We start from the raw sequence: 12,582 nt of genomic DNA on the forward strand, positions 1-12,582 counted from the left end.
AATAAGGTATATTTGATTTAACTTCAACCTGTAATCCCTTGTGAACTTTTCTTTCTTGAGCTCAATTTCCTTCATCGTAAGCCTGTTTGATTGTATTCCTATTTTTAAATGTTTTTTATGATATAACTTTTAAAATTAGTTTTCAAAACAAAATAAACAAAATTATTTAATTATGTTAAGTTAAAAATAATTTTAAAGATAAAAAATTGGCTAATATCTGTGGTGGTCGCCCGTGATTAATAATTGTCACTTATAATAGTAATTGATCATAGTTGATAGTAGTTTTTTATAATTAAATATGGTGTATTTAAAAAAAATAAAACAAAAAAAGTTCTAAGATATTTTTATTTTTTAAAAAACAAAGAAAATGAGGATAGTCTTGAAAAAAAAACATGTCTGGTTATCTTTCATTTATTATTTAATTTTTTTATAAAATAGGTTTTAGAATTATTTTTCATAACAAAATTAAAAAAAAATCAATTTGATTATATTAGTTTAAACATAGTTTTAGAGTTAAAAATTGACCAATAATAGTAGTCGTTGATGGCTTTATGATGAAAACTTATAATAGTATTTGGTTAATAATCAAATGTAATGTGTTTTTTATGGCATCAAATATATTATGTTTTGAAAGTAAAAAAATAAAAATAGTTTTCAATTTTTCAATTTTTGTTTTTTTTAATTTAAATTATTTTGAAAACATTTAAATTAGAACACTTGCCCAACCACTTTTCTTTTTTTAAAAGACAGATTTTTTTTTGAGTGGAGGAAAAAATTTAAAAACAGAAATTAAGCATGCCCCGGGATACTTATCTAAATGTTTTCTTTTTTAAAAAATAAAAATCAAACCAGTCCTATATTACAAAAATTATCTTGATGACATCATGGGATGGAATCAAGTCCTACATAATCTAGCATGTTGTAGAAGCTACGAATGGCAAATGCCCATAATCATGTCTTTTTTTAAAGGAATAAAAAGGGGAAATTGTATTGGAGTGGTTGAACTTTCAGTCAGCAACAAGATTGGTTAAAGTATTTTTTGTCACATACAGAGTTTTGGGTTGGAGAAAGAAAGATTGAGGTGGGCAATAATTTATCATTAAAGAAACTAATCCAAATTGATTAGTGGAGCTAATAAACAATACTAGTAATTATTACACTTACACCACCCATTATGTTGACAGTTTTTTAAATAGTGTAAAAATTACATTTAAATTTCACAAAAAAAGTTTATTATTAAGAGGTCTCATACATTTTATAAAATATTCTCAAATTTCAAATCTTGCGTATTAACTATTTAACTAAGGGTATTGACAATTAAGCAATGACTATTTATAACTTGTAAAGAAAAATAATAATTTATAATAACAAGTTATAAATGATCATTGTTCAGTTATTAATATTTTTAATTAAATTACTAACGAGTGAGATTTAAAATTTAAAAATATTTTATAAAATTTATAAAATTTTTTGATAATAATTTTTTTTCATGAAACTTGAATGTAATTTTTTCTTAAATAATTGTGCATGTTCTTCATTATTTTGCACGTATTATGCAACTTTGTCCCTTTGAGGACATTCTAGAATGCCGTAAAAGCACATGCGTGGACCCCTGTCTTGTGATGAATGATGATCTTCATAATTATGTGATCATTCTAAAATTAATCACGACATATTAACAAATTTGTGAAATATCTTGAGCGCGGTCTGTTAAACATTAGATATTTTTATCTTAAAGTACCTTCTGTAAATAAATAAATAAGTAAGTAATTAATTTCAATATCATTATTCTCAACTAAATTTTATTGAATTTTGTTTGATTTTTATGCTGATTTACTTTTATAAATTTTAAAGGATATATCAATCTTGTCGTTGAACCAATTATCCGAATTTTTAAAAGTCTGCTTAGTAATGAAGACATTCAATTCTTCAATAGAAGCCGAATTCTCAGGACTGGAGGTGTTAAATATAAATTCCAAATTCTCTAGATTCTTCAAATCAGGAAATTCAGAATATTATTATGAAAAGAATTTGGACAGGAAACTGGATCATATTGAATTATTGGTTTAGGTTAGTCCTCACGAATACACCATTAGACTTAAGTAACCCATGACATTTTTTTTTTGTTTTATTTTTGTTTTTACAAATCATCAAGTATCCAGAAGTATAAGGATTCAAATCTACATGATTATTGCTGTAATAATATCTAAACTGCTTAAATTTAATTTGGATGTTCCAAGTTTAAGTAAATTTATTTTTTTAAATTGTGAAATTTAAAATATTATTTACTTATTGAATTAAAAGAACATAAAAATGTAAAAAAATTGAATTTGAAATGTATAATTTTAACTCGGACAGCTTATATTTATAAGATGAAATGAGCAGTGAGCACCTGAAATATCAGTATAAAAGAATTTTCCTAGTGTGTACAAAAGTTGAATTGAAGACTTTATTTAATGAGTGTCAAGTCTTCATAAATAATGTTGGTGCAAAAAGAAGTCTTTATGAATATTACTATAATAGATTTGATTTTTTTATAGTAAATAGTTAAATACAAAATATGAGCATATTGTTTAACAAAATTTTAAGCATTGATTAGTTATTTTGTGAAGAACTCATTCCTTCCATTATAATATGAACATTTTTGCAGTGAAGGGTGATTTTGGACAAACACAAGGGCCTAATTTCATTGGGCTGCCTGTAATTTTCTGATCTCTATTCCTCGTCTTCTTGATGTCTCATTCACTCACATAATATATATTTTAAGTGTTTAATAAGTTGGGTGATCCTGCTATATATAACCCGAATAATAATTCATTCAAGAGTTTGGATATGGAAGTAGAGCAAGAAATAGAATTACGATGTAAAGATGAAATGAAATAGAAGAAAATTGATTCAGAAAGCAAATGTATTTATTTATGTCAACAAAGGCTACGCAAGTAGAAAACCAAACCAAATAAAGCCTCCCCTTCTAAACCCACTTCTGGGGATTCCTGTTTTTGAATTGCTTTTGAGATGGATTTTGATTAATTAATGTTGAAGAAAAAGCGTTCAAACTGCGGCAGCGGAGATATTACCTGTTTTTTCCCGGGTTAGATTCTGGAGGAATTTTCTGGAGAAACAAACTCAACCACATCATGTGGCGGCATTAAAGTCAAGAAGATAAGCATTTAGGAGCAACGTAGGGCGAAAAAGAATCAAACTAGACCATATTCAAGAGATCATAAAGCGACGCGCGAGTTCGACTTGGGTCACGCTGAGCTGTCACGTGGCCCACTTTTCTATGACTTGTCTTCAACAGCCTCTTCCAGTCTTCTCCTTTGGATCTCTTCATTTTTTTTTTCCTCCATTTTTTTTTATTTTCTTTATCTTCACTATTTATTAAATTTATCATTTTAAAAAATTATTTAATAAAATAATTTAAATGATAGAGATTGAGAAAATGATGGAAAATGAAGGAGAAAAAATAATACCCCTCCCCGGGATCCCTTCTTTCCAGTTACTGCCTGCCTCACTGCACACCTGTCAATTGGTCCTGTCCCCACGTGGTCCCGTAATCTCCCGCCTGTCTTGTTTGTGAAAAAACTGTTTTTATTAATATGACAGAGAATGTTTATTGTGATCCAATTTATAGTATATATTTATAGTTTTTGTGTTTATTTTATACTTTTCTGATATTGTGAAAATTATTAAAATATAAATATTTAATAAGAATAAAGTTAAATTTTTAAATAAAATTAATAAAATTTAGAGTATTTCTTGATTTAAAAACATGCTGAAAGTCAATTCTACATAAAACCGAAGGAATTAGGTCGCAGAAGATTTACTTAACAGCTAAAGTTTTTGATATTTTTTTTTAAGATCGCAAATATTAATACAAATAATTATAAATTTAAGATTTCAGCTGCGAATAAAATATTTAAATTCTAAATATAACATTCAATTGAGATTGTTATTTATAAGCATAAATTATTTTTGAAAAATACTTTGAAGAATTTAATTATCGTTGATTTGATCTCTAAAGACTTAAATATTATTTTTTCTGCAGGCAAAAGATGGCCTCTGTTGACTTCAACTCTCAACGTTAAGTGGCGCCGTGAGGGTGGACGAAGAATAAGGCCATATTTAGTACATCAAAATTGTAAAAAGAAAAATAGAATTGGACATAAAATTTTTTAATTGGCTTGTTTGGTATATCAGAATTGCTTTCTTGCAATAATCTGATTCCATCAAAATTGATGGAATCCAATTTCATTGTAGAGATCATGAAATCTACCAACTCAACATAGAATTGGCTTATGTGTCATTAAAAAAATAAAATAAAGGGTATTTTAATTTTTTATATTTTAAATATATATATTTATTAAAATTATATCATGATTCAATTTTCATACCAAACACACTTTTAAAATTTAATTCGATTCTGGTTTTAATTTTGATTTTAATTTTATTAAAAATTCTTCTATCATCGAGATCCAAAAGTGGGAGTGCTCCAATTCAATAAAAGCGAGAGATGAGAGAGCGTGCGGGAATGAAGAGAAGCTTCACACGCAAGTTTTATAAATAGAGGTCGAAACTAGGGGACGCACGATTCGCAACTTTTTTAACTGTGTCAGCCAAAACCCAAACTCCGTTTCGATCACAGATCGAAGAGATACCTCTGGTTTCAGTGCTAAAGATTGTGTTGGTCGTGTTTTTCTCAGAGAAATGAGTGACCCCAAGTACGGTTATCCCTATCCTCCCCCTCATCAAGGTAGCTTCTTATCTGTTCATAGAAGACTCACTCGTTTAATTTCTTCTTTCCTTTCTAGCTTGCTTTGTGGTCTGTTTCTGTAATATGAAAAAATATTGGTGCTTGTTTAGGTTATTATCAAGGTCCTCCAGTGATGGCGCCTCCACAATATGCTGCTGCTCCACCACCACCCAGAAGACAGGCTGGTTTCCTTGAAGGATGGTAATTAACCAATAAACCTTCTTATTAATTATACCAATATTGTTATTTTATTTTCTTATAGGATCAATTTACATTACAGAATATTGTGGGATGATCATGATTTGTGTTCCTCTGTGCCAGCCTTGCTGCCTTGTGTTGCTGCTGCCTCATCGACGAGTGCTGCTGCGACCCCTCCATCATCTTCATCAGCTGATCATCATCATGCAGATGCAGTAGTGTCTGTTCTCTGTAATCAATAATAAGGGATTATTCCTCTCATCACATCATCCTCATAACTATATATAGTGTAATTATTGCTCCTGGATTTTCTATAATATATCAAGATTCAGTCTCTGTTTATGCTTTGAATAACTCCGTTTCTACCTCTCTCGGCAGTTGTTTGACATGGGAAGTCAGATTCGGAGGAGTGTTGTAGTTGTAATTATTTATCCAAATGACTCAACAAATATTCTCAGTAATTTTTTTTTCTGGGTTGTAATTTTAAAATTTGATGCGTGTTAAGATCTCAATCGATTATCTTGTATTCTACTTCACATGATATGATTAAACGGGACATATGGTGGCAATGATGGTAATAATTGGAATGAATGAAGGATCGAGCTAACTCCAATGGGTGTGGGTCAGGTTGTCAATTTTCCACCGTCTTTTCGTGGCAAGTGGATTCCCTGCCATCTTCATATGGTGATTGATGGGTTTATTTTGCAAGAACTTTGAAGAAGACTACGAACTAACTATCTATTTTCACATCTCATTGGCACATCTGATTAATAGATTTTATCTATTTTTTGGTTGAGACAATTTTATTGGCTGAAATTTCGAAGATCAGCCATTTTTATTTTCTCTTGTTCCTGACGTTTAATGGTTTTGAACTTTGAACTTGAAAAGATTATGAAGAGAAATGGTAATACTCCGAGGAAACTCTAATCCTAATTAAAAAGGCCAACGCGAAGACTATGAAAAAGTGAGAGCAAATTGGACTTCTGTTTCACAAATCATAAGGAACTGATGTTTGTGACTTTGACTAAAGATAAGAATTCAGTGCTCAAATCAAAATAATTGAATTTTAAAATGTTAATAATATTAACAACAAAAATTTATTATAAAATAAATAATAGATAAAAGATAGACGTTTCTGTTAAAAATAAGCACGTTAAGTATAAAATATTTATATAAAAAATGCATTCGAACGCTATATTCCCCTGCAATGGGTTGGCCTACGTTGGGTGGCATATTTAAGGAAAACTACGACTCGAACTTAGGACCATCGAGGGCTGGCTCTGTATTAAATTGAGGCATTAAATGTCTCGCCAACTTCAACCTCTCAGTTCATGTGGAAAACATCCCATTAAGGACCTGGTTCATGCTATATTTCTTGGGATGTCTCGCCAAACTTGCGAGAAAAAATTTGATTCATGCACTGTTCCAAAGAATAAGAAGAAAAGAACAAAATCATTCATGCATCCCAGAGAAGCTGAGGACTTATTTCCCTTTTCTATTTGCCGTGAGGGCTAATTTCCTTTCCAAGAGATCAAGGAAATGAATTTAAATGACCAACAAGAGTGCTTCAATGGGGAAAAATAGGAATATTTTATCCGCTAACTCACTAAATATAGATATTGTTCCAAGTTCCCTACAGGCCAAATCCTCATCCAGAGAAAAGGGAGGGAAAAATGCTCCTCATCAAAGCAAGGCCAAATTGTTTTGATGGGGGGTTTTTAATTTACACCTTCAGCTTTCTCATGAGTACAACCCCACTAGTTTTCCATGCAAAGGAAGTAAACATGATTCGAGTCCTCCTAATAGGAGACACAAATATATTAAATCAAGGTATGCCTTAACTTTGGCAAGGCTTGAGAATCAACTTATCTAAATTTTTTATCATAAAAATTAAAAAAAAACTAGATTACACCCGTACAAAAATCTTTGAAAGCAGATAAGTTGGGGCCCCAGCTGCAAGTAGCCACTTGAAAAAACTTTGGTACGCTTGATCATTTCCTTCTTTGACCCTTCTTTCCTTGTTCCCTTTTCCTTTCAAGGTATGAAACAATAGAGCGAGCGGGGAAGGAAGGGAAACTTATATTTTTTAAGGAAAGAACCTTATAACTCTTCTTCTGACTTAGAGTCTTTTTCTGCATCAGACTTTTGAAATGTATTTTTTTCCAGATATTCCTCTTCAATGGTTTCCTTGAGGATGAACAGCCTCTGGATAACCACAGGTTCAGTTATCTGCTTGGCTTCCCTGAACTCTGTTTCTTCTTTATTCAAATGATATGCATCAAGCATGATCTTAACCCACTTATGCAGCTCCTTCGGGGTACTGCTCAATCAAGGAGAGAGTTGGAGAAGCAAATAAGAATGATCACAAAAATCACTATTTAAAAATGAAGCAGAAGGGTGTCCTCTTACGTGTATAATGCATCAGGGTCCTTGGTTTCATGTTTACCACCAGGAGAGAAAGCCGTTGCTAATGCAGAGAATCTCTCCTCAGGATCTACAATATTCAACAAATGCTTGAGTAGCTTGATTTCTTTAGGAGCCATGCTCCTTAGACTGCTCTTTGTGGTCTTGTACAATTGATACATTATATCTTTTACCTGCAGAGAATCGAAAAATGTTGTTTGAGCACACAGAATGCCGTATAAACATATTTCTTCTCGGCTTGAGCAAGCAAAATTAAGCTTCCATGTGCTCTATATATGCTGAAAAGAATAAAAATTTGGTTCTTCAGCTTGTACAGATCAAAAGAAAACATCAACACTCAGAATTATCAACTTAAATAATTTATTTATTTTTCAGATCTCAAGACAAGAACAGCATAAATATCTACTTTTCTTCTGCTCCTATACTGATAATTCACCATTATATTAAAAAGGAACTTGAAAGCTTCCCATCCTACTGAGATTCAAACACAAAAGTTTATCCATTCAGTGAAAATGGCAGCAGGAACACAAAGTCATGACAAATCCCTGGAATATCATGTTCTATAATTGTACCTCATTTTTCAGTGTTGAAGACTCTTTTGCTTTAGCCCAAGCACTATTTATCAAGAGGATTAATGACGAATCAAGTTCCTTTGCCTTTGCAAGGCTTTTGATCTTCTCACATGCCACATCAATTGATGGTGAGTTGAGAATATCATCAAATTTCGCCTGTGCAGGATCCAATGTCTCCACAATCTCTAGAGTGTTATCATATGCACTGACAGCTGACAAGCATCTAGTCCCAAGCCTGGCAATTGCTGCACAACAAATGGGCCAATCAATTGAAGCAGGAAGATCAAGAAATAATTCTCAGTTTTCTTTTGGATGCATCATAATGAAGAAAGTTCATTTTTATAGTTTCAACTAAACATATAGTTTAAATATCCCACCCATCTTAGATTATGAGTTGGGAACTTGGATTACAACTACAAGGATTCTTAACCATCACACATCTCTTGCTTTCTAGTGTTTACTAGATTTAATTTACAATCAATGTTTATTCATAATATCAGTCCAGAGTCAAATTAATTCCTTTATCCACATTCTCACCATCTTGGTCTTCCAAGCTATCATATGTGTCTGAAAGGAGAGAAAGGTAACGGAAGAATTCCCCTGTAAAATCTTTACGCCTCCTTGCAACTATGGCATTTATATCAGTAGGGCTATCTTGCACCTCCTTGAGCAGGTCACCGTGTCCTTCCATTTCATCATCAATCTGCAATTCTTATACCTGATCAAGCAGAACCGAGGAAGAAGCTCTAAAATCAAGTAAGTGTCTAGACTCTAGATATGAGATAGCTATTTGGTTCCTAGTTTCTACAAATACTTACCACTAGAAAAGAAGGTAAGTTAAAAAAAGAAAAAGAAAAAGAAAAAAGAATATGAAATTATCAGTTCGTGAGGTAATTGCTGAACAAATTATCAGCTCCCATTTATTTAGTCCAAATCAAATGTTTGACTTGTCATTTTCAAACTAAATTTGAACGAAAGAGAATTCTCAGCTTTTCCTAATTTCCCATCAAGGCCAAAAGACTAATTTTCCAAGCATCCAAAATTGCAAGGGGCGTAAACACAGGTAAATTGATAGCATTGATTTACCTTCTTCATCTTTTTCCACAGTGAAATGAATTTTTGCTTCTTAACTGGGTCATTCTCCATGTCTGCCCTCTTCTGGCACCTTCTGTAGAAGCTATCCTTATATTTATTCCACTCTTCTCTGAATACCAAATACTTCCTCCATTCCTTTGATTTTGTCTTCTCAGTCATGAACACATCTATCATTCTGTCGCAAATTTCGGTCATAGTGTAACCCTCCACAATTTCAACCTCCTTTTGCTCTTCCACTTGAGCAGAAGATAAACTGCTAGCTAGTGGACCTAAAAACATTCTCCCATTTTAGTGACGCACGAACATTACGTTTAGAGAAAAAAATTAGAAAATCATCAAGTACATCATCAGGGAAAAAAAAAAAAAATGCAACAACCATTCACTGTTGGCTGGCACAACGAGATAATCAAAGCAGAAGTAACACGCTTATTTTCTTTTTCATTTCCCACTAATTTATCAAAACAAAACATGAACAATGATCCAGTCTCAATCGAAATGAAGACTTCTTGAAAACTTATTCTCCGGTCCTCTCTTTAAGATCAGCACCCAAATCTATTGACGCCCATATGACTCATACAAAAACATAGACATGTCCATTTCCCAATCTTATCTTGAGCACATGGAAACTACAGCATGTTAAGAAAATAAAGATTTAAAACCTTGCGACGAAAACCAGAACAGGGTAAAAAAGAACAAGGAATACTCACAGAGTCGCTCGCCATGTAGGAGAGTGAGGGGCTTGAAATTCTGCGGTGCTTTGAAGCAAGGGTAGAACTTGGAAGGTAAGAAGGTGGAATCAGAGAAGGATGAAGAAATTACAAGACAGCTAGCGGAGTAATTCTCATGGAAGGAGATGAGAGTAGGGGTGGTGCTGTTGAAGACGAAGGCAGAAATCTCGTAAGCCATCGGATATTTCCTCCGATTACGATTCCTCCAGACTAGAGTTCACTCACTGGTTTCAGGCTTTCAGTTAGTTCTATTCCCACATAGCAGAGGCTTGAGGAACCCGAGATGGCGAGGTCTCGGCAGAATCTCCTTCTCTATTATCCGCAAGTAGTCCTCAGAGAATTCCTTTTGTTTTGTTTTCTTTGTCTGTTGGTTTTTTTTTTTTTTTTTTTTTTAAATATTTGGTTTTGTATAAATAAAATTTTTAAGAGCTAGACACGGAGAACTCACGAGGCAGGGCACGGTTCAAAAAGCGCTTATCACATGTTCACGGACGGCATGCTTTTTAGTCCCAACTAAAAGTCCAGATCAAAAACTAAGCTATCCTCTTTCATCATCTTCCTCACCTAATTCAGTAGAAGGATGATAATTAAAGAGGTAAAAATTTCCCATCATAGTATGGGAATACCTAGTTAGAAAGTTAGATTCACTATTACATTCCTGGGTAACATGAAGAAAATAAAATTGACTATCCCTGAGAAGGGAAACATTGAGCTTGATCAACAATGTCCCTCAAAGGTAGTTAACATCACAATATTCTTTAATGATGAAGGTAAGTGCTTAAGATTAGTCAGAAAAGATCTAAAATTTGGAGAGACCCCCCTACCGGCACATACTTAGGCCCTGTATAATCCTAATATTTTTTTTTTTGGTAAAATATAATCCTAGTACTTGGCCACACCTGGAGGGACATCAATTAATTTGGAGCTAAAACCGCAAATCTAATTATTGTTCCCATTGCGAATAGTGCCTTCACATCTGCTGCTTCACTTTTAACTGAACAATTAACAGGCAGTTTAATTTGAAGAAATCATCATGGCCTCTGCTTACCTGTTCCTACACCTAGTCATTGGTTTTGAATAGGGGCAGTTATTCATTAGCTCCTTGTACATATAAGCTCTAAATAAACTAAACAATCCATCATGAGAGATTCCTTGTTCCCCGTAGCCAAAAACAAGATTACATCTATTAACCAAAATATCCCAACAGATGAAGCCAAATAGGGTTTGCCGACAAATTTTCTTAGTGAAATCCTTCCCCCCTTCCATCTTCAGATCCACTTGACCCATTCCACACCTTGTAAGGAGCAGAAAGTCTCAAGTTTGTCATCTTTGATCACAAACTTCCACCTGTTTAAGGCATTAGTATAGTCACGTAACAGATGCATAGAGTCCTCCTTAGTATTGCATCTCGTTGGGTAGCTATCGTTACTTTGAATACCTCTCCTTGTTCGAAGCTCCATGCACTCTTCCATGCGTAAAGAACCACATGAAATACTTGATCTTCCCCTAAAAAAGGCCATCGCAATATAAGCTTGTTGGTGCGTATCTACAAGAAGAAAATTATAGGCAGATCTAGCAATGAAGGAACTATTAGAGGATGGTTTTCCAAAATGTTTGCCTTCTCTCTCCTCATAGGGTGGGTGTGCTTGAGTCGTACAATCAACAACATGAACGTCAAGCCAGCCACAAAAGTTCCTCCCTATCCCACTTGTAATATCTAAACTTTCAACACAAAAATCTTAGAAAAATACCATGCTAATAAAAATTAAACTCACAAAATCAATTACCATAGTATACAAATTTAAAACTAACTTTTTAAAATTCCTTTAAGAGGTAACCATGGTAGAAAAGGATCAAATGTAATTTTTAAAAACTACTATGGTTATAAGAAGTCTCAATTAATAAAACATATACTTAAAAATTAACCTGTGTAGAAAAATATTAAACTAGAATTGAGGTTTTGGATATATAATTTTAAGGTCAAGAACACAGCTCCTACCATGATAAGAAGGAGTTTATCATGATAGATAGAAATAAATTTATAAAATAATAAGATTCTAATTCACAAGATATTAGTATAGTCAAGCCCCTAGAGGCCTAGACACATGTCCTAACTCAAATTAATTGCTTAAGTATTTAATTTTGACTAAATATGTCAACTAATAACATTTTCATCGAAAAAATCAAATAAGCAAATAAACAAACAAATAATTTAACTCCTAATAGCAAATGATGAATCCTACACTGGCAATTATTATTTCTCAAACTAATTAAATGGACTTAAGGCTTTGCTAAGAAAAGTCTCAAGCATTTGGTTGCTTCCCCTTTGCTCCGCTACATTGACTTGAAATTTTTATAATCATATAATAAAATTTAAAAGTCTGAGTAATTATAAAGTATTTACAAAATATACTAGGCAAGTTAAAGTTAGTTGAGTGGACCAAACTTTCACAAATATAATTTAATTCCATATACATAAATATAAAATTCATGCAGACATGAATGCAACTCCATCCTCAACTTTTCCTTATTATTCCTTACATTTAACTTGTTGGCTACCACAATTAACAGGATCAATTAATGTGACTAGACTTCACCAAGCTTATCAATGGCAAGTTATAGCTTGGCCAAAGACCTCATGCTTCACCATTGAGCCACGGGTTCCAATTCTTTAAAACTCTTCAAAGGGGACTTGTTATGCTTCGCAAGTAGAGGGGTTGTAGCAAATAATATAAAATAAGTAAAGTATCATTCTTACGAAGATTTGTATTAAAAATATGGTCAAATAAAAAATATTGTGAATTCAATTAAG

General features: G+C 32.7%; 1 protein-coding gene and 1 long non-coding RNA gene across 2 annotated transcripts; one reads left to right on the forward strand and one right to left on the reverse strand.

The window, feature by feature from the left end:
* The first annotated feature begins 4,703 nt into the window (after nt 1-4,703).
* LOC129297142 (uncharacterized) lies at nt 4,704-5,412 on the forward strand. The gene is made up of 3 exons (XR_008590124.1): nt 4,704-4,753; nt 4,864-4,954; nt 5,034-5,412. It is a non-coding gene; the product is annotated as an uncharacterized LOC129297142 (long non-coding RNA).
* Nucleotides 5,413-6,517: 1,105 nt separating this feature from the next.
* Nucleotides 6,518-10,108, reverse strand: LOC129297140 (uncharacterized protein At4g37920-like). The gene is made up of 6 exons (XM_054935509.1): nt 9,750-10,108; nt 9,034-9,311; nt 8,485-8,650; nt 7,948-8,192; nt 7,361-7,548; nt 6,518-7,271 (listed from the first exon to the last, which is right to left on the reverse strand). The coding sequence occupies exons 1-6, from the start codon at nt 9,946-9,948 to the stop codon at nt 7,052-7,054; spliced, it is 1,296 nt and encodes a 431-aa protein (XP_054791484.1). The 5' UTR covers nt 9,949-10,108; the 3' UTR covers nt 6,518-7,051.
* Nucleotides 10,109-12,582: the final 2,474 nt, after the last annotated feature.

This window comes from Prosopis cineraria, unplaced genomic scaffold (assembly GCF_029017545.1).
Source record: "Prosopis cineraria cultivar Desert tree isolate PC_DT_omini unplaced genomic scaffold, ASM2901754v1 PC448, whole genome shotgun sequence".
Classification (NCBI taxonomy): Eukaryota; Viridiplantae; Streptophyta; class Magnoliopsida; order Fabales; family Fabaceae; genus Prosopis; species Prosopis cineraria.